Source organism: Eutrigla gurnardus, assembly GCF_963514095.1.
Source record: "Eutrigla gurnardus genome assembly, chromosome: 4".
NCBI lineage: Eukaryota > Metazoa > Chordata > Actinopteri > Perciformes > Triglidae > Eutrigla > Eutrigla gurnardus.
In genome coordinates, this window is record NC_139918.1 from 30,472,444 (window position 1) to 30,495,815 (window position 23,372).

The 23,372-nt window shown below is 43.3% G+C and overlaps 4 protein-coding genes across 4 annotated transcripts; 2 read left to right on the forward strand and 2 right to left on the reverse strand.

The window, feature by feature from the left end:
- The first annotated feature begins 236 nt into the window (after positions 1–236).
- Positions 237–7,093, forward strand: ankrd45 (ankyrin repeat domain 45). Its single transcript, XM_084007422.1, has 5 exons — positions 237–535; positions 1,070–1,237; positions 1,606–1,691; positions 2,075–2,213; positions 6,785–7,093. Coding segments are annotated over exons 1-5 (630 nt in total). The 5' UTR covers positions 237–300; the 3' UTR covers positions 6,787–7,093.
- bpnt2 (3'(2'), 5'-bisphosphate nucleotidase 2) lies at positions 2,539–10,903 on the reverse strand. The gene is made up of 8 exons (XM_084007421.1): positions 10,304–10,903; positions 9,376–9,448; positions 8,843–8,989; positions 8,205–8,364; positions 7,825–7,920; positions 7,288–7,449; positions 6,038–6,172; positions 2,539–5,495 (listed from the first exon to the last, which is right to left on the reverse strand). The coding sequence occupies exons 1-8, from the start codon at positions 10,420–10,422 to the stop codon at positions 5,353–5,355; spliced, it is 1,035 nt and encodes a 344-aa protein (XP_083863547.1). The 5' UTR covers positions 10,423–10,903; the 3' UTR covers positions 2,539–5,352.
- A 335-nt stretch (positions 10,904–11,238) lies between these two features.
- dars2 (aspartyl-tRNA synthetase 2, mitochondrial) lies at positions 11,239–19,749 on the reverse strand. Its single transcript, XM_084008601.1, has 17 exons — positions 18,803–19,749; positions 18,560–18,659; positions 18,384–18,450; positions 18,204–18,305; positions 17,639–17,734; positions 17,424–17,547; positions 16,863–16,909; positions 16,469–16,575; positions 15,854–15,923; positions 15,443–15,622; positions 15,149–15,256; positions 14,957–15,019; positions 14,492–14,644; positions 14,188–14,406; positions 13,999–14,109; positions 13,285–13,360; positions 11,239–11,841 (listed from the first exon to the last, which is right to left on the reverse strand). The coding sequence occupies exons 1-17, from the start codon at positions 18,954–18,956 to the stop codon at positions 11,639–11,641; spliced, it is 1,980 nt and encodes a 659-aa protein (XP_083864727.1). The 5' UTR covers positions 18,957–19,749; the 3' UTR covers positions 11,239–11,638.
- Positions 19,750–19,860: 111 nt separating this feature from the next.
- cryz (crystallin, zeta (quinone reductase)) lies at positions 19,861–23,310 on the forward strand. The gene is made up of 8 exons (XM_084008602.1): positions 19,861–20,101; positions 21,062–21,214; positions 21,446–21,609; positions 21,700–21,751; positions 21,936–22,085; positions 22,553–22,654; positions 22,895–22,990; positions 23,068–23,310. The coding sequence occupies exons 1-8, from the start codon at positions 19,907–19,909 to the stop codon at positions 23,227–23,229; spliced, it is 1,074 nt and encodes a 357-aa protein (XP_083864728.1). The 5' UTR covers positions 19,861–19,906; the 3' UTR covers positions 23,230–23,310.
- Positions 23,311–23,372: the final 62 nt, after the last annotated feature.

A 23,372-nucleotide genomic window follows, 5' to 3' on the forward strand; every position in this document is an offset into this window, starting at 1 on the left:
GATGTTTACTGTGAAAACATAAACGTGGGTAATAAGTTAACACTGTTTTGTTGGTTTGTTTCGGAGATTTCTCAATGAAATAAAGGTGTTTGTTTTAACTTTAAATGATTGAATGATGACTGCAGCTTGCTAGCTTATTTTGTCGATGGCAAACGTTAGCTAATTTAAATCGCGAGAGTAATGTACCAATACTCTGTTTACGCTACGGTATGGTTACAGCGGTTGACGCGGTAACCATGGGAACAGGAGAGTCCAGTCCGCGCGGGGACAGGCAAGCTAGCTATATGAAGAGCGCGCAAAATGGCGTCGATACAGAGGGAAATCTTTGAGTGTGTGTTGTCGGGGGACTTGGAGAGTATGAAGGAACATTTTAAACGCGAGGCCGCCGCAGAGGAGACGCGGGAAAAGTGTTTGTTCGGCATGAAGGACGAGCTCGGAAGAAACGCGCTGTTAACCGCCGCCATGTTGGGGCGGAGCGCCGTCGTCCGAGAGCTGGTCGGACACGGAGCCCGCGTCGACGAGCGGACCGTCAGAGGTGAGTCCTAATGAACTGATGGTCTGGTCGCATTAGATGCGGAAAAACAAAGGTATCACACACTTTTGCTGGATTTCTTTGTGACTTTACAGAAAAGATTAAGACTTTCAAATGTATAAACACCTAATAAGTAATACAACTATCTGTTGAACTCACTGAAGATGGAAAATATTATCATTTATCGTCATTAATACGGCTTGTTTCCCCTAAGTCTGTTTTTTCTGTTTACAATTAGTTATTTATTTTGTTCATAATTTATTTATATAGAGCCAAACTTAAAATTAGGCCAATTGTTTTATATTTAAAGCTTGTTAAATGTCCCACATATTCAGTTTAAATAAAGTGAGTCTACGGAAAACAGAATCTTATGTGACTACAGAAACACAAGCTGGAGAAATTAAACATATCCAAAATATAATCCTTGTTTATATTCCACTCTACTGAATTAACCTCCACTTTATAGTGACACTTGCCAGCATTTTATATTTTCTGGCCCACAAACACTCAAATAGTTTGATGCTGGTTGTCCTGCAGGTTATTCCTCGCTGCACCTCGCTGCCTGTTGGGGCCACCTGGAGACGGTGAGGACTCTGGTTGAACTGGGAGCTGACACACAGACCAGGACCTTCAGAGGGGACAGGCCCGTGGACCTGGCCAGGACCTACTCCAGGACGGACTGTGCTGACTGTCTAGTCCTGGCAGGTGATGTTATGGTGATGTTAGTAAAACATGTTGATAATTCTTCTTTATTTTATTGGATTTCTATCATATTAAAAAACAACAAAAGAAGAAGAAACAAAAAACAAATAAATACTAATAAATAAGTATTTTCTCCCATGTTTCTCCATCAAATGTACAACCCTGACCGTTTCCCCACATCATCCTCAGAGTTCCACAGCCACTGAAATTCAACCAGACATAATTCATAGCACTTTGATGCTTTATGATGCATTGTTGGTAGTACTTTCCCCTTAAGACAGTGACTCATTTCTAAGTATTTCCATTTTCTAACTACTTCTGTTGTAGGGATGTTTTTAATTCTACACGTGTGTACATTTATCTCTGTGCAGAAGCTAAACAGGACTTGATGTCATACGTAGCCTTTGTTAAAGACCTCATCTCCAACCCAGAGAGGAGACTTTCAAAGGTGGACAAGGTAACCCATTTTCCTCACATCAGAAGTGAAATACATTTATTAATATAGTCCCTTTGCATAGATAATTGCTGCTAGATTATGAATAAAGCATTGGGTGTAATCTCTTCCCATTAATAGTTCAGGTAAGCGTCATGTTCGCTCGTATTCAAGCAGATTAGGTTACATTATTACTTTGTTAATACGCCAAGTCCTGCCTGAAGTTGAATGGGTTCTTCCTTGGCCGGTGCTACACACCATCCACCAAGCAGATTTACCATAATCCTACTGACAAACAGACTTTACCAAAAACACAATCTCCTACCTAATCAATTATAAAAACAACAAAAGTGCTACCAAGTGTCTTTTCGTCATGTTTTGATTCTCTTCTGTACATTTCTGCCCAGAACATCTGTACACATGCATGCTCCGACAAGACGGACTGGATTCAGAGTGTCAACAACCCAACAGCCTCAGACTTTAAGGCCCAGAGGAAAGACATGGAGGACACTCTTCAGCCCATCCTGGCCAAGTTGTCGGCTCACTGTAAGTATTAGTTATATTATATTATATCTCCCCCCAGTGTAGGAACATCTGATAATCACTACCAAGGACCCAGTTTGTGGTTTATTTGGTCTATAAATCCTGCCACAGAGGCAGATGTTTCTGCTGACAGGAGGCAGCTGTGAATGATTTCTATTGCAGTAAGATGACCTTTTAGGGATGTCCTGAAATAATAAAATAAAAGTTATGGTGATGCATTTTATGTCTGAATTGTTTTGAAAAAAAGTAAAGTGAAAAAAAGGTTTTGCCAGGATAATCTTATCTATAATCTTTCAAGCCAAAAGAAAAACATTAATTAACAGTAATGTTACATAACCTGCAGTCACATTATATGTATCTTAGCCAGGACCCACTGGAATGGGACTATTGTCCTTTTTAATTACATGCTTTCTTCCGAGGAAAGGACTACAGAGGCACCCACATCATGGTCTTCAGATCCGTCTGACTCGGGTGACATAGTATGAGGCATGGTTTTAGATTTCACACAGCTCCTTCTGGAGCCCCAAAACGCTTTATTAAACTTTTCCCCACATAAGCAGTATGATCTTTAAACACACTATGACAATACAATATATATATATATATATATATATATATATATATATATATATAGTGTCAAATTGGTGGAGTTCCCCTTTAATCCAAGTTGGTCTATCTGCAGCCACACAGTACTAAACGACTATGTATGTATGTATGTATATATATATATATGTATATATATATATCCAAAATTTTCTTTCTGAAATGAGTCTGATTTTTCAACCAGTGGGTGTGTCATGTTGCCGTGAGACTGCAGATGAACCCTTTAATTATTACGTCTGACTCACTTATTTGTTACAGAACACAACGTACAGCATTCACATGTCATCCCACAAAACAAGGGAACCCTGTATTGCTATTGCAGCCTTACCCTTGCATATTAACCATCATTTCCATAGCGACACTTAGAGAAATCTTGCTGTTGTCTTGTGCGGATCAAAGGCACTCGAATCATAAAACTGAAATGTAGCACACGAAGGCTCGACCTCCTTTAAGTGTAGCAGCTCTGGCTTCCCGACTGAAAACTGTTTTCTCCTCGATTCCCCTTTAAAATCATGTCATCACACCATCCGGATCAGACCTTCAACCCGCTGACAACTAGTCATCATCATCTGTTATCTTCCGCTTGTGGCAAACACGCTGAAATAACATTTAACTCGTATTTAACCTCTATATACACGTTCACATCTATACAGAGTTATACAAAGACTGCTGAGACGAACCGTACATTTAACAGGTCACTTGGAAGTGCATCTTCTTCGAGACGCCGACATGAGCTCGTCACGTTGGTGAGTTAGTCCAACTTCATGTCAGTGTTTGTTGATGAAGACAAAATGCACATTATTGGCAGACAGAAGGGAAAGACCTGCAGTAGTCTGCAGGAGAGGGGGTTGATTGAGCCATTAAGAGGGCTGAATGTTAATAAAAATACAAAACCATGCAAGTTCATGTGTCCTACACAGTGAACAGTCCAGTCTCCACTAGTACCAGGGTGTCGTTGTTGCATCAATGAAGGTGGCATGTTCGGATAGATCACGGCTCAGTGTTCAGTAGCAGAAACGGGGTTCGGTCCTTTGTGACATGACACCACTGAAACACGGTCTGTAATGCCTGAATGAGACTGTACATGCTGGGCTTATTTTTGTACATTGTTCGCAGCAGTGGCGACCACACCGCCGTGGCCTTTAGCCTGTTAGCCATTCCTCTGCTGTTAATTGGCTGCCAACAGTTGATGATGTGTGGATGACAACAGACAACGAAGGTGCTTCATGGTTTCAGATATGCATCTTTGTGGAAGTAAAACGTCTTCATTATTCTGACTAGTTTGACCTCTGCTCGGGGTTAAGGCTCGTTAAAGGCGACACGTCATGCTAAATTTCAGGTACTTAAGGTTTTCACTAAAACAGGTTTACGAGTCTGAATATACCTGTATTTGCCCCGATTTGTTCCATCCCCGTCAGCCATGTCACATCCTGTCAACTCTGCTGCTTCTGCTCTCGGCAGACTTTTCTTGGTAATAATAATGATAATAATGATAATATTAGTAATAATATTGTACTTTGTTTGTGTACATAAACACAAACTAAAAATCACACCATACCTGAGAATACATTTAATCAGCCAAAGTTCTATCTTAGACAAAAGATGAGATGAGATTGTTCATTTTCCTTTTGACCATTTAGTCATTTAATTTGTATAATAATAAATCTGACCCCGTTTGAAATACTTTGATCAACACTTCATTTACTATTGTATTTTAGTGGGACTTATTCAGACAATTTTAGCAGTTCACCTTTGTCAAACCCTTAATCAGACTCTTTTCCATTAACTGACTGCAATTTGTGTTAATTACTCTCTAAAATAAATGTTTCCCTCGAGTGCTTTAAAAGCCTCCCTACTGATAAAGTGTGAGGGGGACGGCAGAAAAGCTTTAAAGTCGCATCTAAATGAGGGTTTTATTAACATTTAAGTGAAGACCAAATCAATGCAATGACACGGAGGCTCAGGGTTTATGAATTCACTAAACGAGTCCTCCTGACCCACAGAGTGTGGACAAGGCCAATAAATAGGGCTGTTGTGGTAAATGACCGTCAGTATTCAAAGTGGAAATGCTTCCTCTCAGAAGACACCTTTCAAGCAACGTGTTGTTGATGAGATGCCACCCAGTGGCTCGTAAACCCCATATTCTGTTTCCACCCAGTTGCAAACAATGAAAGCTCGTCGTCTCCGTGGTGATGGAAGCTGATGTCAACTCTAAAGATGCGATGTTCCTGTGCTCCTCGGTTTAACGTTAGAGCCTCTGAAGGTGACGGGACTCCAGCGTTGGCTGTGACCATGTGTTCGTGTGGATATGCATGTGTACGTTTATCCTCGCTGCAAGCATGTGTGCGTGTACAGGAGTGTGCGTTCAGAAACATCGGGTCGGCCATTGTGGTTTCCAGCGGCAGTCATGTTGGTTCCACAAGTTCTGCTCAGAGACTCCAAATCGATTTGATCGGCAGATGTTTGTTGTAACTCGATGACGAAGTGGCACCGGTCAGGTGACAGCCCGACCAAACCACCAATGGCGTTTGTGGGTTTCTCAGTGCTTTTCAGGGTCCAAGGCTGGTAGTTTCTCCAGTAAGGCCTTGTGGTCCACACCAACGCTGGCCACCAGTCCTCCTTTGTTGACTGGTGTCCCACTGTAATCGATGTCCTCTCCCTTTACTGTCGTCATGTGGCCTCCTACAATCGTAGTGATGACATGTCATTGATTCAGTGCACCTCCACCATCAAACATCTACTTCAAAGATGCATTGTAAAAGAATACAGCAGGGTAGTATGTAGGCCTGTCAAATGGAATAAGATAAGTCCACCTTTTCAAAGAGCAATGACCTTTCAATTATAAGGGATAATCAAACATTGGAATGCGAAAAATATATTAAAATATCCCAAATAAAAATTCTGAAACCACACAAACTAAACAATAAATAATCAGGCTCTATGTCTTTGCAATGTCCAAGTCTTACAATGGAAAGTCCTGCCGTTTGTCCTGGCTCCATGTCAGCAAAAATGTTGGTGGCATTCGTGTGCAAACAAAAACGCATGTAAACAAGGTCGGCAAAATTCATCAAGGTCGCGTCCATATATCGTACGATAAGTCTATAACGTATGTTACGTATGGTATCTGTTTAAGTGTGGCCCAGTCGGAGTAGATTTGGTTATCTGACTAGAAATTCAAATTGAGAAGCAAATCAAACAAAGGTGAGTAACGGCTGTTAGGTTACCTAGTGCGTTCAGCAGTGCTGCACCGGCACAGATGTCCCATTTCTTGATAAAGGTGACGTGGATGTAAGCGTCTGCCTGGTCCATGGGAGCTGTTTCACTGGAAGGCATCGCCAGAAGTGACAGGACTTTATATCCTGAAAGAGAGAGAATGAGATCATGGTCAGACTAGTGCTTCAGTGTGCAGATATATCCTTCTACATTTTTAGATTATATTTTTAATAAACCACTTTACTGTCTTTAAGAGAGAATGCTGCCACTGGCTGAGTCAGAAAAGGATGAAACCCATCCGCTTAACAGGCGTTCAGCAGTTTCCCTCATTATGTAACATGCATTGTGAACACTGGTGAATATTCTTTGGTCATTTTTTTTTTTTACCAAACTCTGAAAATCATGTTGGTAAAATTAAATATTAGACAACACAGTTCAGAAAATGTGAATTCAGGTCAAGGACGTTTAAGATTGCAAAGTGAGCTTCATAATTCAAGGTCAATTTTACAGCTAAGTGTTAAAGTCATCTTGGAAGCTAACTAGCATTGGTAGTGTAGTAGTGACCTGTCAATCAGCAGGTAAGCCCCGCCCCCTAAAGCATCCCCTGCTTTCTGGTCTGCTGGACTCTAAATGGAACATAATGTACTAAATGAACATCATGCTGGATTGAAGAAGACTTGAAACTAGAGGATGAAACCATAAACTCATGTTTAAAAATGTTTATTGAGATAATACAGTGTTTGTTTTGTTTTTTTTAGAACCAGAGTTTGCCGTCTGGTCTGGAGGAAGCCGGTTTGATTCCCGGACCGGCAGGATGCAGCTGGGCGGGGAAAGAGCAGCGCAGAGCTGGCGCCTCCTTCATTACCACCACTGAGGTGTCCTCGACACCAGCAGTCAGTGGGCTGCAGGTCTGACCGTGACTTGGTGGCGTCGAGGCTTGAATGTGAACTCTAATTAAACCCGTTCTATCTCGGTGAGCCAGAACGCACGATACCAACAACATGGTGTGACAGTGATATTAATAAAGACAGTGTTTGACGAGTGAAAACATCCACTGTGAGAAATGCGCTGCTCTACTGTCGTCTTTCATCCTTTAAACCAGCCACATTTCAATAACACAGCCTGTTATTTGTTGTCAAACCACAGTAGAGGCTTTGCTTTTTTTGAGCCACACCTTAAGCTTGGGTTTACTTCTGAGCTTTGTGTGCTATGTGCAGTACTTAAATGTAATATGTAAATTATAAAATCATTCTCTACTCACCCGCTCCACCGGCTTCAATGATCGCTGTGCCGTTTCCAAAAGCCTCCTGAACAAACGCTTTAACTTTCCCAGAGTGGGAACGTGATACAATCACCTTTGGAGAGCTGACACTGTAGGACGAACGGGCGTTCATGTTTGACCCCTGACCTACAAACGCCCAGGCTGGGGGGAGAAGACAAGAGACAAAGGGGCACGGTATGAAAATGTCACGTCACGGTTATCCCGGCCAAAATAATTGCAATGAACGATATTATCCCGATAATTATTAAACATTTTTTAATGTCGGCTCTCATCCCCAGTGGTGAGAAGCCCGTCCATATAAAGAACGAAGCGGCAGCATTCCCCTGTTTTCATGGGGAAAACAAATAGAGCAAAGGGGCGAAGCTCATCCATCATGCAACAGTGGTTCAAGTGATGATATATTATCAAGACGTCGTTGCCAAGGAAACAGTTAAGAAGAGCTCAGATTGCTTTTTTGATGAAAAGCTGATGATGAATTATATGATGTGGACAGACCCTGAACACACACACACTTACCGGTGAACCCTGAGAACGGTTGGTGTATGACTCCAATGACTGGTTTACCTTCGACAGCCACACACACCATCGTGGTCACAAACTTCACCAGACTCTCTATGGAGAGAGGGCCGAGTTGAGAGGATTGATGACCGAGGATACAGAGAGGGAGACGACAGAGGGGTGACGGGAAAGAGAGGAAACAGAAAATACAGAGATCAGTGTCAGCGTGCTTCTAACATCCTTTATGTTCGTATTTATGATAAAAACAGTTACACAATAAGTAGGAAACTGTCGTCCTGGCCAGGAGACACTGTCCTATTATAACATGAAGTAGATCCTGTATATGCACGTCCTCCCTCATCGTGGAAATGAAGATGACCCGATAGCAACATGCACACCTGTATATTCCTGAGTCGCATCTAGAGGATCGATCCACACGGTGATGCTCTCAGCAGGAACCTCCTTGCCTCCCTCGATCTTGTCCAGTATGTCGGCTGGAATGTCTCGACTCCAGGCCGCGGCCTTGTCCAACGTGTTGTCATGTTCCTCGCTGTTCACCTGAACACAAATCCCAACGCACACATAAGCACGAGTCACGTGCCTCAGACTTATCTAAAGGCTGTTTGTGAAGGTAAGCGTTCCGGTTTTTCAGGTTGTTTCAATGTTTACTGAGATTATAAATCAAGAGAAAACTAGGGGCATTTTCTCATTGACTTCTATACAAACAGAGAAGAGTCGCCCCCTGATGGCCAGCAGAGAGAATGACAGTTTCAGTCATGGCTTCACTCTCAGAACCTGAGGTTGCTGCCTCATCACCTCAACATCACATTAAAGCTTCTTTGGTTTCTAGCTTGGCTGCTAGTTCGTGGTCGTTCCCAGTTTGTGATTTATTCATGACGGAGGTCGACCAAACAAGCGTTGCCATCCGGTAACATCACTTGATGTTTCAATGGGTGACGATTGACGACTGAAATAAAAGCAAGGGCACTGATAGAATGTGCAGAATATAAAAGGAGCTTCAGTCATCTGTACTCACCGTGATGTCGGGGAAAGTGTTGCTTATAAGGTTAAACATCTTCCTGTGAGACTGCAGGTCGCCCATCGTCAGAAGCTCACTGGCTCCCTCCCTCGTCTTTCCCTTTGACTTCTCCATGAGGCTGTTTTCATCACGCACCTTCTTTACCTAGGGAGGAGGGGGGAAACATTAAACTCACATCCTTCACTTTGTTTTGTTTGAGTTTGTGTTCTAAATTAGGACACCTTTTGACACTTTTTGTTACAAATATCAGTTATCGGCTCTGATATCGGTCGACCACTAGTTAAAATGATAATAGAAATCGAACTATTAAGTAATTTTGCACAGAGGGATTTCAAAAGCAACAGCAAAGATCACTTTTCTCCCGTCATAAAATGTATTTACTCCCAAATTAAAAACCTTAGTCAAACAAAAAAAACAGGTTCTGCAAGCTGTTACGTGTTAATCACGTGGTTATTGTTCTTGGTTAAACATCTTCTATTAGAAATCTACCCAACATTTGTCCATTGAGCTGTAAACAAACATGTTTTTACCTCCGTGCCGCCCAATACTGCAGCCTCCACGGAGACGGCCAGCAGATCCCTCAGATCCACTTTACTCCTCTGTCTGCAAAAACCAGAAAGACAACAAGATCTTCTTCCCATTTCTCACACTGGATAAACCGTATCAGTCTTATCAGCTGGTGAAGGTGAATGAGAAGGCAGGTTTTAGACATTGCCCCCGGTGTTTCCTTTAAACGAAACTGGTATTTTGTGCTCAAACGTTGCCGTGTCAGACAGTTACAAAGCTAATGCTTTCAGGTCAGCATGCATTGATCTGATCAGAAAATAACAATGATTACAAATAATATACATAAATACAGCTTCAGTTTACAGTCTGGTGAAATCTAGTTGTGTTATAGTGCAGCTTTTAATGCAACAGACGATAGACAGTTCAACCCCCGGCCATAGTAAGCAGCAGCGGGGGGAAAAACAAAGTACACTTTGTTACTGTACTTTGAATATTTATTACTCAACTTTTTTTAAACAAATATCTGTCCTTACATTTTCAAAACAGGCTTGTTTCTTTAGTTTTAATTGAGGGGAAGTATTGATTATTAATTTTCCTATTAATATGAGAAGAGATTCAGTTCAGCCCATACTTGTTCACTTTTACATGAGTAAAGAAGTAGAAACAGTAGTTCTACTATTTGAACACAAGTATCTGTACTTCTACTTGAGTATACTGTACAGTCTGACACCTCTGGTCAACAGTTGGTTTACTTTGGTGAAGACAACATATTAACATGAATTAAAGTCATCATACATGAGATTGGACTCTTTGCTGGAAGGAAAAGAGAATACTCTCTCTTCAAAATAAGTATCTTTATTGTCCAACCAGCTTATTAACAAACACAGAGGTTTAATACAAGCAGAGCCCTGATCGATCTACTCGTCAGGTTTGGATCATCGTGAGTCTCACCTGAAAGCAGCCCAGCGGTTGGAAATGACCCCCGCGTACAGGTGGTAGATGACACCGACTCCCAGGAGGCAGAACACCGCCACACCGAGCGGGGAAAGCCGGATACCCATCGGAGCCATCAGCGACAAACACCCTCCGACTGCTGTGTTGAAACGCAAACGAAGCCGAAAGCACAGACGTGCTCGCCGTACAGCAACTGTAGCGCTAAGCTAACGTTAGCTGACGTGGCTGAAGAAGCTAACTGACGCTAGCGGCTCCACGGCGCTCAACTATGCGCTTAGATACGTCGACTGTCACGTAGCAACGAGGTCCGAGGCGGATCTCTGACGCCGTCCAAGACACCGACACACGGGCTGCTTTCAGTTAGCTAGCTGCCCGTTTAGCGTCGTCCGTCTGACGAAGATCCCCGAAGAACAGCCGAGTGTGGTTCGTGTCCGGAGCGACATTCCGCCGCTGACTGCGGCCCTTCTTCTCGCTGTTACCTCGCAGGAGCGAGCAAACAGTTCACTGGTGTCGAGAGCAAAACCGAACAATCACATCTCTGTTCACTCATTTTTCCTCTCTGACGTTACGTACACAGCAACGACGTCACAGGCCGTTCACTTCTCTTCCGGGTTATCGCCAAGGGGTCGCTGGTGTCGTCATCACTTTGGGTTTATTTTTTGTATATATATATATATATATATATATTTTTTTTTTTTTTCAAGGATTTCCAGCTCCAGTACGAACCCTATATTTAGAGTGCAGTGAAGAAATGTAAAAGATATATATATATATATATATATATATATATATATATATATATATATATATATATTTAAGCGACAATGTCCTATGTCAAATAAAAAATACTACATTTGGAAGATAAGATTCTAATAGGAGAATGTGGTCTTCACACAGAAGAGCACTGTGAATTTCACAGATAAAATTACAGGTTGTAATGAATTGGTTTATTCATATGGAGGTGGAACACTGTCTGAAACAACATTTTTGGACCATCACATGCAAACCAATACTAACGGAGCAGCTTTTTAAAGTCCCTAAATTTAAGAAATTGTTTATTTACAGAAAACCTTGTTTGAAATAATTATTATACGAGCCACTTCTTAACAGAGGTTTCATTATCCATGATCAACATATCTGTCCATCCTCGAGTGTTGTTTGCCATCGGTGAGGTTTGGTAATAAGCTTTTCCTCTTTGTTGAAGCGTCAGTGTTTCAGATTTCCATAATGTACACGATGGCCGATTCCTTTCTCTTCCATTTTCAAAGTAGCCCGACAGACTTGCAGCCACAGCATCACCTCCTCCTCGTTTTCTCTCTTCCTCCTCACACATCACTTCCCTTCCTCTGATGTCTCTCTATCTCCCCCTCGTTCTGCTGGCCATGTGACAGAGACGTGGTAAGACTTCAGCTCCTCCTCGGATACAAAGTCAGGGGCGCCGCTCATGAGGTCGTGACCCCGGAACGACTTGGGGAAAGCGATGACGTCACGGATGCTGGGAGAGCCGACCACAATGGAGACCAGCCGGTCCAGACCTAGAGAAGCATGGAGGACGACTCAATAAATACATAACCATTTCACCGTTCCAGACTAGCTAATGTGTGCTAACTAAAAGCAACAATCATGCAAATTTATTCTGAATCAACCACCTAGCTGCTCACAACTCTGTAAAGATCAACAAGAGAGTTACTCTCCGTTACAGTTATGAAATAAATACATTGAAATAAAATCACGTGCAGTAAAACTCACTCAAAACATTATTTATTTATTATACAACACGTAGATCCGACCGAGCAATCTGATTGGTCAATCAGACATTTTAGAATGTGCTCAAATGAGCGTTAAAGCACAGCTAGCCGTGCTCAAATGAAAAATGCCTCATCACTGTAAATATCACTCCGCCTTATTAGTAATTATGGTATATCAGTACAGTAGAAGAACATTAAGATTAATATAGCTATTGTAGCCTATATGCAGAATAAGCAGAAGTAATAAATACTGAGATGTAAGAGACGATGTAGTAAATGTCGCCTAAAAATTGATCATATAAACTATCAAATTGCTGATTAATGAAAGCAGTATAACCGTTAATCATTGTAGATAAAGATCAGCTGTGCTGATGAGTCGTTGACATGGCAACTGCTACCGTAACGTTAGGCTACTAGCTTAAAATGACTGTAAAGTCGGCAGACGTAATAACTATATCAGTCCATGAAAAAAATATTTTTACCAGTGGATATCTTAGTTACAACATGATTGAGCTAGCAAAGCAGTTGTGTGTTGCTTTGTGTGGTATTTATTCAGTTTTGGGAAATTGCGATGCTTTCGAGACAGCTGCAGACGTTGGCTGTCAGCTGACAGGGACTAGTTAACGCCAGACGTCATGTATTTCCATTGAAACGGGGACAAACACTAGCAAAACACTTATACTTTGAGAGCGTATTGTTCCACATAATTTTCTAATATATTTTATTTTTATTGTTGGTCGTTGTATAATCGCATTATTACACGAGAGGGTGTGCTTTACCGTCATTATTGTCACTTCAGTGATGCTAACGGAACTTGGCGCAAGCGCCTCGTTCCTGACCGCATCACTGTCGTGACAATAATGACGGTAAAGCACACCCTCTCGTGTAATAATGCTTAATTGATTCATGATTTATTAATATTTACTATATTTTTTTACAAAATGCATTCATGTGTATTTCTATTATATTTTTGTTTTGTATTTTAGTTTAACACATTGGGGGTTTCATCCATCCAAAGTTTACAAACAGTAATCTCGGCCCTAAATTACTGATATTTTTCTTTCTGGATATGATTTATCAGTTGACCTCCGAGCTAAAGCCCATAACTCATATGTTGTAAGGATAAAGCACAACGCAGATAAAGTAAAACTGTTAAACTGTTTGACTGGCTGCATGTGCTCCATTTCTATGTGTTTTGTGGTTTTATTTAAATAGAAGAGTTGACCGTACCCAGAGCAATGCCTCCATGTGGTGGCGCTCCCGAGTCCAGAGCCTCCAGCAGGTGAGAGAGAAGACTGGGATCCTCCTGCAGCAGACATGTGAGATTCAACCAGATTCCTAAAGGCAGACTGAAAACTATCAAGGTATACAATAGTTGAGTCCCAATTCAGTCGCCTCCCTCAGAAGATGCTAAGCTCAACCTTCATGATCTCAAAAACCCCTCTAAAGTACCACAACAAGAATCCAGGACATTGAGGAGCACCAGAGAAGAAGTCAGGCTGTGATTTGGTATAAAAACATTTGAACATTTGGAGATTTTTGCAAAAGCTCACAAAATAAAAAGTGTCACAAGGTTTTAATTCTCAGAGGCCACTACAGCTCATTTTATGCAATGAAATGAGTTACTATGGAGACTAACCACAGACTGTATATGAGAAGTGGACGTAGTCATGGTTACGTCACCCGTTGGTTTGGGGACTTTGGTTTTGAAGCTTCGACTTCAGCATTTTGGCCGTCGCCATCTTGTAATTTTTTTAACCAGTGAAGGAAGTGACCATATTTGGACTGTGGAGGAGCGACGGGTGGATCTAATGAACACAAGCAGCAGAGCAGCAGCCTTACTGGATCTGGATCCATGTAGATTCTGGTGTGAAGATGCTAACGAAGTTAGCTTCACAATTCAAGGTCAACTTCACATCTCATCAGACACGGTTACTGACTGACCTTGAGGATACTCTGCAGGACATGAAGCTGCTCTGAAGCCTTGTGGATGCGGATGGATCCTCCTCCAACCTCACAGCCATTCAACACCAGGTCATAGTGCTGGCCACGTACCTGGAAATAACAATCCATGAGCCTCGACTCACCCTACGTGATGTGTGATTATTGGTAAAGGTGCAATGATGAAGCTACCTTCTGTGGCTCTGTGTAGAGTAACTGTGCGTCCTCTGGCAGCGGAGCAGTGAACGGGTGATGTGCTGACTCCAGCTGCTCGGGGTCCTCTTCTTTGGGCAAGAAGAGAGGGAAGTCCACAACCCACAGAAAGTGGAAGGCTGAGGGGTCACGGACCGACACGCCATGAGACTCCAGGAAGTCTGCACACCGAAGACGAAGATTACCCAGCAACGGGCGCTGAGGGAAGGGTTAATAACGTTATGTTCAGGTTTACCTTGCTATATTGTAACACTGTCTTCCTGGGCGTCAGTGAGTTTCTTACCACGGTTTGGAGGGAACCAGCTGCCATCAGCAGCAGGTCTCCTGGTTCGGCTCCAGTCCTCTTCAGCAGCTCATCTGTGGCTGAAACAGACAGCAGCTTCTTCAGGGGAGACTTCAATGTCCCGTCTGCTTTGACCTGCAGCACGCTGAGCTCCTTGGGATGAAGCATGAGGAAAGACACAATGAGAAATCAACCAGGACACCACGACACTGAAGCTTCACAATAAACCTTTGCGTATATAGTATGTTTGGATACTTAAATTAACTGCAAAGCAATGTACTGCCGGACTCTAGTGAATCAAAAGTCTCACAATAACACTAACTAGCAGCTGTAGACCAGCAACTCTTGTTCTGAGATTCAAAATTACTGTCATTGTCAACGGAGTCTTGTGGCTCTGAAGAGAGCAGAGATGACACTGAATTCACACAACGATAAGTGAAGAGACGAAAGGAAAAACAATCCGACCTGGCCGAACTGAGTCTGAGCCGATTGTTTCAGTTCTTCCAAAACTTTCCCAGCAAACAGTTTCTGTAATCAAACACAAGACAGAAGACCTGAGACAGGAAGCAACGACGAGGTCTAGAAAAGTCAAAGTTCTGGTCTCATTGCTTTGACCTCCAATGGATTCATTTTGACAGGAAACGGTTTGGTTCTTACCGCTGCGCCGGGGACGCGGAGGGCCTGAACGGAGCCTCCTGGTTGGCTGAGAGCTGATCTGAGGAAGTCTATTTCTGTAGACGAGAAGAGCTGACTGAGGTCGATAAGCTGGAAGGAGACAGATCATAAAACGGACAGATATTCAGTGATTCAGACGGAGATTCAGAAGTTGTGTTTGTACTCTTGGTTTCTTTGTGGTTCTAATTGTTCAGGCTTGATTGCTTTAGTCTCGGCGTTCACTTTTAGAGTTTAACCAATCTCTAAAAAGACGAAGAAACAAGCAGAATGACCGACCTTCATAGAGAATCTGGTGTCAGGCTTGTCCACCCCGTAGTCCCTCATGGCCTCTTCATACGTCAGGGTTTGAAAAGGAACCTGAATGGGACTTTTGTCTGCAGGCCAGGAGTACTGCAACAGACCCTCCACCAGGGACATGATACCGGCCTGGTCCACAAAAGACATTTCTATGTCTACCTGGGAGAGACAACGAGAGGAGACCGATCAGCTAGCTATACTGTTTACATGCTATTATTTTAGTGCACAACACCAGGAAACTGTTCTTTAGACTTAGACTAAGTTCTCTTAATGTAGACCCATGTGGTCTAGCACTGGAGTACTGGTTCAAGTCCCGGTGTGGGAACATATGAAGTCCAATATCAACATCTAACGACATGAAACTAACAGCGTGTTCCGTGTCCTTGTTACCTGGGTGAACTCCGGCTGCCGGTCTGGTTTGGAGCCTTCGTCTCGGTAGCACCGGGCCATCTGGAAGTACCTGCCACGGTGACATCCATGAACAACTAGTTATTACAAAACTATTGATTACAGCCAGACTACGTTTTAGAGATTTTAATTCCTTATCAACCTTGACATTATCTGAGATCTTCGGGCGGTGGTCTACTAGCTGATCTGGAGTCCAAGATGAAAACTAAAGGGGACTTTTGCTACCCCCCCACATTTATCAGAAACCATTTATCTGAGTTGCCTGCTTAATTTACTGTTGCCAATGTCTTGTTTATTACTTTAATCGTGTGTTTTATTTTCTCTCTGTTTGGAACTTTGTCCTTTATTTTGCTCCAGAAACAAAGTGTATTATTATATTATAGCCACTTAAAAGATCCAACCCCTGAGGTGCATTAAGAAATCAGACAAAATGTAATTTATCTTGAGGGAAATTGGTGTGCAGAACGAAGTAGGAAATAAGTATAATAGTGTTTGCAGTTTCAACGCCAACTTAAAAATCTAAAGAAATGCATCTATTATGTGAATGTGCAGATCGGAACTAGACAACCATTCAGGTCTACTCAGACCGGGACCCACCTGTCGATACCAGCCACCATCAGAAGCTGCTTAAACTGCTGTGGGCTCTGAGGCAGAGAGTAGAACCGACCCGGTTCTCTGGACGGAACCACAAACTCTTTGGCTCCCTGAAACACAACAGAGTGAACAGAGTTTGGACATCATCACGTGTCGGAGGGAAGAACAGAATAAAGGAGTCATTGTCAGAAGTTTAAATGAGTTTCTGTGGGGGATATTAAATCCCTTTGGACCTGAACGTTAGGCTTTGACTCTATGGAGACATTTTACATGAACAACAAACTAGAAACACAATGAAGGACAGAAAGGAAGAAGAAATCCACCAGAGGTCCTCTTTTAAGTGACTTCTATTCTGTCGAGCTGAAATCTTTCAATAAATTAAAGACCACCTTCTTACCCCTGGAGTTCTTTTAAACAAGGTGGGAGTCTCAACGTCCACAAAACCTACAAATGAGAACAAAAGAAAACATTAATTAGTTACGATTCAGCAATGAGGACCCGGATCCTACCATCGACTAATCTACTACTACTTTACGTGTTATGTATGCATGGGTTTACTATGGAATCCCTGAGGGGCAAGTGAGAAAAATAAATATTCTGATGATCTATTTACTTTAAATCTAATCTAATTTGTTTTCTCAGATTAGATGATAATCCTAGTTCCTCTTCTCTTCTGAAACAGGTAGAAAAAAAGGACGTAAAGGTTTCGTCAGGATCATTTTCATTCAATTGTTTGTTTTTGTAATACTAATTTCGGCCACAAGAGGCTGAAGTGCACCCCTATCCCTTGTTCTAGACAGGACTAAAATCATTGTTGTTTTCCAAAAACCAAAAGAAAGACATGACCGTAATGTAACATATAACTGTACCTTTAGAGTTCATGGAGAAATTACAACTCACCTGGAAGAAAACATGAAGCTTGATAAATTCCCGTTTGCTGTGAAAGCTGTCTTCTTACCGTGCTCGTTACAGAGGTATTCCCTCATCTTCATCACCAGCTGAGACCTCAGTCTGAGGTTCTTCTGCATCTGAGAGGACCTCAGGTCCAGGTAGCGGTACTGCATCCGCAAAGACTCCGATTTCTGGACAAGCACACGACAACAAACACAATCGTTCACGATTAACAGCAACAACTCATCATATTAGTCGCTAGAACAGAAAATATTTACTTACTTTGACAAAGTCTTTAATCTCAAAAGGCAACTTCCGGCACACGTTGAAAACCTCGACGCTCTCAGTCAGGATTTCTATTTCCCCTGTTGGCATCGCCTGTTGGCACGGAAACAACAGAACTACAAAATGATAAAATACTTCAACCGTTACGTCCCCTTACTGCTTCGGTTCAGAGGAGTCTCTGTGTGAACGGCAAAGGAACGAGGATCGATGTGATTCAACAGCCACCAGAACTTCTCAAACTGTAAAAACTTCTAGTTTTCAAACAAGAAACAGAAGTCTGTTAATCCACACGTTCAACACTTCTCTCCCGTTACCATTAAAAAAAACATGTTGAACGTCCTGATTTGATTAACAGGAGCTGCTTTTAAAAGCCAGGTTTGATTTAATGTTGAAATAAGCTTACTTCAGCTTGTATGAACCAATAACATCGTGACACCAACATATAAATCTGAAACTTAAGGCTCAATAAGGCGAGAGAAGGTCGTGAGGTCATGGTCTGCCGTGTTTCACTCAGAACTACGTAACACATAGACAAACATTCTCCTTTAATTTACACACAAACCTTGTTCTCCTGCCCTGCAGGTCGTCGCCGGACTGTCCCTGTAACCTTGACGACAGACTCGGTGGTGAGATCGCACAGCGCCGCTTTCGAATTACTCGCACACTTAAAAGACACGAAAAAAAAGGGTTTACAATGGATGTAAAGAAAAAGAGCGTGCTGCATCGGACTGCTCATCCTCACGTCTTCCTGAGGGACTAGAACTTGCACCAAGCCGCTGAAGTCTCGTAGGATGACAAACAGGTTTTGCCTGTCGGAGGAAGAAACGTTAAAATGTGATGTTATTGTGTGTGAGATGAAAATGTAAATACACCGTTTCATCACAACGCAGAACAGTGCAGTGAGGTATGGAGCATCACCTGAGGTACTGGACCCACCCACACAGGGTGACCTTCTCTCCCACGTGGTCTGGTCTCAGCTCCCCACAGGTGTGACTCCTGAACGACAGACTGCTGGGACCTGGGAAAAGAAACCACATGGAGATTTAAGAGCCAGCTGGATGCAGTTTCTACCACCACATGTTTGTAAAAACCCTTTGGGCTGTGTTGGAAGGCAGCAGTAAATCAATAACGTACAATCCAACAGTGATCGTGATCGAGTACCTGTGGGCGGAGACTTGCAGCTCACGTGTCTGACTTGAGGCTTCACCAGGAGGCGCCCTTGACTGGAGGTCGAGGCTGAACACAGGTACCCAACCGTGGGAGCTCCGAGTCCCCGGATCAGTCTCTGGAGCACGAACCCGCTCCTTGTTGCCATGGTGATCCGAGTGAGGCACGAGGGCGGAGTTCACCACGTCTAACGTGAGGCTGCCAGCGTCCAGTCTGCGTCCTTATGAAGAGTCCTATCATCCAACACAAGAGTGCTCACGACGGGACCGGGACCGGGACTCGACTGACCGGGTCAGGGTATCGCTTCTCCTGGTCCTGGTTCAGCATTTATGCTCGTCCCGAGCGGCTTTCACGACTCTCCTGTAATGTGGATGGGGTTTCCTGTTAGCTCGATGCTAATCCACAGAGGTAGGAGTCGGCAGTGCGCGACCGGGTGTGACGTCGTGATACATTGAGACCAAAGCAGTCGATCTGAAAAGCATCGATTTAAATCGGCAATCGACTGGGTCATGGGCTGTGCGTTTAGATGTTCGGTCCTCTTCATGAATTAAATAAAAACAATAATAATAAAAGTTTAAAGTATTTTAATGAAAATAAAATATATAAAAATTAAAACAGGACATTACTATTACAAACAATTAAGGAATGATAAGCAATTGTGTTTAAAAATAATTAAAAACTAGGAATTCATTATTATTATTACTTTATATATTATAATTACATATATTATATTAAATAAGCACATGTTGTAGTTTTTAGTTTTGCTGTAATAGGAAATATAGGAGTTAACCCAATCTATGGAAAAAGTATTAATCTCTTGAGAGTCTCTTTGAGGAAGTGTAACTCACTGGGGGAGAACCCTTACACTTCCTGCCACACTGCTTTTTAACACTTTGAGCTTTATTAAATATATGTTTTTCTTATTCTTCTTTATCCTGTTTTAAACCCGGCAACTGCAGTCCCATCTGGTCCAGGTGGTGGCGCTGATGCGCTTAAAACCGCAGCAGCAGTAGCCTTCTTAGGCAAAAAGGAGAGTTCAAAGTGGTCAGGGTGGCATGACGCACGCGCAGTAGACTCGGCCAACTATAACCACTGCGCATGTGCAGTACCCCAGCGCTCCGGGCCGTAAACTCACCTCCTGAAACAGCCCAGTGCGGCTCGGAGGAAGCAGGAAGCATGTCGGGCGGCGGGCTGGTGAAGATGATGAGAGCCATCAGAGTGAAGGAGCTCGGACCTCCGTCGGTGCTCAGACTCTGCTCTGATGTACCGGTCCCTAAACCCGGAACCGGACAGGTGAGGCCGGCAGACAGGTGGAGCAACACCAACAGTGTTCAAAGTACAACAAGTAACCGTCCTTATTGTGTAAGAGCGGTGGTGAGGAAGTTACTTTTCAAATGTTAGCCGAGGTCAACAGTCTCCGTGTAACAAAAAAAAGCAATGTCACTATGACAAATATTTTAAACTGTTTCAAAGCCTCATTAAAATCCTTCAATATAACTTGATTTAAGATTGGAGTAGAGACAGATTTAATGTTTCATTCTACATATAAGGATTCAAAAGGACTAGAAGTACACATACTTCAAATTCTTTACTCATGTAAAAGTGTAAAAGGGTACAGGTTCTGAAATGTATTCCAAGTAGAAAGTAAAAAAGTATCCCTGAGGATATTTATTTATTGTGCAAGGCGTCACATTTATAAGAAAAACAATAACCCATAATTCACCTCAAATGCATTAAAACTAAAGTAACGGGCCGTTTGTTTGCATTATAAAATGTAGGGAGTAAAAGTAAAAAATAAATACTCAATTAAAGCATTCTGAAAATCAGTTGAGCCTCTGAGACAGATTTGAAAAAGCATCCCGCCCCCCTCAACCAAACCCCTCCCCCAGTTCCACGATTGGACGAGGCGGGAGTGGGCGGGGACGAGGCGGGATGACGAGGACATTGGATGGAGGGTACGAGCCAATGGGGCTTTAAAGTACAGATACTACTTCGTTACTTCCCACCTCTGGTCGTGTTTTACTGAAAATAATAAACTGATAACTTTTGTTATCATATCTAATATTTTACTTTTAGTATATTAGTCTATTGTTTATTTCCTCCAGTATGATATTGTACATTATTATTGTTGTATTGTCGGTACATGTGTGTGTAAATGTATGTTGGAGTTTTTATGTACTGCGAGTTTCTTAAAAATCAATAAAAACGGTTATTAAAAAATAAAATGTATTATCGACGCCGCCTCTGCTGCAGGTGTTGATCCGCGTCCACGCCTGCGGAATCAACCCTGTGGAAACGTACATCCGGGCGGGGACGTTTGCCCGTAAGCCCGCCCTGCCGTACACACCGGGCTCGGACGTGGCCGGAGTGGTGGAAAAAGTTGGAGACGGAGTCACGGCAGTAAAGGTGTATGATCAACGTTGACCAGACAATAAACACATCAACATAGATCTCTGATCGCCAACAAGCTGCCAAACAGAAGTTTCCCACATTTTATACTGTGTGTGTGTGTGTGTGTGCGTGTGTGTGCGTGTGTGTGCGTGTGTGTGCGTGTGTGCGCGTGTGTGCGTGTGTGTGTGTGTGTGTGTGTGTGTGTGTGCGTGTGTGTGTGTGTGTGTGTGTGTGTGTGTTCTCCAGGCTGGAGATCGTGTTTTCACCACCGCCACAGAGTCCGGAGGTTATGCAGAGTACGCCATAGCAGCTGACAAGTGCGTCCACAAGCTGCCTGATGCTCTACACTTCACCCAGGGAGCAGCCATCGGCGTCCCGTACTTCACCGCCTACAGAGCTCTGGTTCAAAAGTAAGACCTCGCCGACGGCCGCAGCAGTTTGGGTATGAAGGCCTTTGCACATAAACGTGTTGTGACTCAAACGTGTTTAAATTGTTTCAGAGCCCACGTCAAACCTGGAGAGACCGTCCTCATCCATGGAGCCAGTGGAGGGGTGCAATTATTGTTTCATCTTTTCTAATTAAAAAAGAAATGGTCATGGTTTCCACATCCACACTGTGTGTGTGTGTGTGTGTGTGTGTGTGTGTGTGTGTGTGTGTGTGTGTGTGTGTGTGTGTGTGTGTGTGTGTGTGTGTGTGTGTGTGTGTGTGTGTGTGTGTGTGTGTGTGTGTGTTCAGGTTGGTGTGGCCACGTGTCAGCTGTCCAGAGCTCTGGGTCTCAAAGTTTTGGGGACGGCGGGGACGCCGCAGGGACTGAAGCTGGTTCTCAACAATGGAGCTCACCTGGCCTTCAATCACAGAGAGGAGGGCTACACACACCAAATCATGGTGTGCGCACACACACACACACATGTGCACACACACACACACACAAACATGGCGCAAGAACATCAACAACAGTAGTGTGTCCCAATTCAGCGGCCAACTGCTCAGGCCAAACTGAGCGGGCTCATAAATGAGACGGTCTGGTCTACAGAGGACTTCCTGTTGCGTCACTTTTTGTAGCTCCCATCGCCTAGCAACCAGCGGATTCATGGTGATTAAAATCCAGTCTAGCACGCACTAAATACTGGGATACGTTGGGCCGTGAAGGATCCATCAGTTGGATCCTGTGAGTCAGAAAAAGAATGCCACATCCTTGGAATGCAACATCCTCGTTGACGCATTTGGTCTTTAAATGAAACCTCCGCAGGATGCAGCGGCTGAACTGAGACACGACTAGAAAGTCATGAATGAAGCTGAGCAGGCATTTAAACATTTGATAAATGATGTGGGTGTCTGTGTGCTCGTTGCAGGAAGCCACCGACGGCCGAGGCGTAGACGTGATCGTAGAGATGCTGTCCAACGTCAACCTCAATAAAGACCTCCAGATGTTGGCCGTGGGAGGTCGTGTTACGGTCAGCAGGACGACGGTCACTAAGGACCTGCTCTCAACAATAAATAACAACAAACGGTTTAAGCTTAAAGGGACAGTTCACCCCAAATTCAAAAATAGACACACCAAAACAATCTATGACAGGTATGATTTTGGGGTGAACTGTCCCTTTAAAGTCTGGAATCAGCCAGGCTACTGCTCGTGCAATAACTGACGTGTCACATGTACGTTTCTATTTGCGTCATCATCTCTTTGATTTCAGATCGTTGGCTGCAGAGGCTCCATCGAGATCAACCCCAGAGACACCATGGCCAAAGAGAGCAGCATCATGGGAGTGGCCCTTTTCCTCGCCACGCCGGTACGAAGCAGTGACATCACACAAGCAGACCTGTTGCAGAGTTTGGGAAATGAAATGTTATCCGTCTCGTCTCTCAGGAGGAGACAAAGGAGTGTGCGGCGCTGCTCTACACCGGGATGGAAGCTGGTTGGCTGCGTCCAGCCGTCGGCTCTCAGTATCCGCTGGACAAGGCCGCCCAGGCCCATCATGACATCATCGAGTGTCCCGGGGCTGCTGGGAAGACAGTCCTGATCATGTGATGATGTGTCAAAAAAGGTCACCAGGTCGGGTTTTTAATGAGGGGATGTATTTCAAGCAAACAAATGTAAACAAAAGAATAAAAAAACACTTTTTTGGAATATTTTTGGGACAATCCTAATAAATAATATTGACATTTGGGGAA

Coding starts and splice junctions, on each gene's coding strand:
- ankrd45 (XM_084007422.1), top strand. CDS start 301: ATGGCGTCGATACAGAGGGAAATCTTTGAGTGTGTGTTGTCGGGGGAC. Junction 1,238..1,605: donor TGACTGTCTAGTCCTGGCAG/GTGATGTTATGG, acceptor ATCTCTGTGCAG/AAGCTAAACAGGACTTGATG. Junction 1,692..2,074: donor GACTTTCAAAGGTGGACAAG/GTAACCCATTTT, acceptor ATTTCTGCCCAG/AACATCTGTACACATGCATG.
- bpnt2 (XM_084007421.1), bottom strand. CDS start 10,422: ATGGCTCCGATGGGTATCCGGCTTTCCCCGCTCGGTGTGGCGGTGTTC. Junction 8,365..8,842: donor ACACTTTCCCCGACATCACG/GTGAGTACAGAT, acceptor ATTTGTGTTCAG/GTGAACAGCGAGGAACATGA. Junction 7,921..8,204: donor TGCGACTCAGGAATATACAG/GTGTGCATGTTG, acceptor CTCTCTCCATAG/AGAGTCTGGTGAAGTTTGTG.
- dars2 (XM_084008601.1), bottom strand. CDS start 18,956: ATGGCAACAAGGAGCGGGTTCGTGCTCCAGAGACTGATCCGGGGACTC. Junction 17,548..17,638: donor AGATTAAAGACTTTGTCAAA/GTAAGTAAATAT, acceptor GTGCTTGTCCAG/AAATCGGAGTCTTTGCGGAT. Junction 15,020..15,148: donor TCCGCGTCCCCGGCGCAGCG/GTAAGAACCAAA, acceptor GTTTGATTACAG/AAACTGTTTGCTGGGAAAGT.
- cryz (XM_084008602.1), top strand. CDS start 19,907: ATGTGCAGTACCCCAGCGCTCCGGGCCGTAAACTCACCTCCTGAAACA. Junction 21,215..21,445: donor ACGGAGTCACGGCAGTAAAG/GTGTATGATCAA, acceptor TGTGTTCTCCAG/GCTGGAGATCGTGTTTTCAC. Junction 22,655..22,894: donor CCGTGGGAGGTCGTGTTACG/GTCAGCAGGACG, acceptor CTTTGATTTCAG/ATCGTTGGCTGCAGAGGCTC.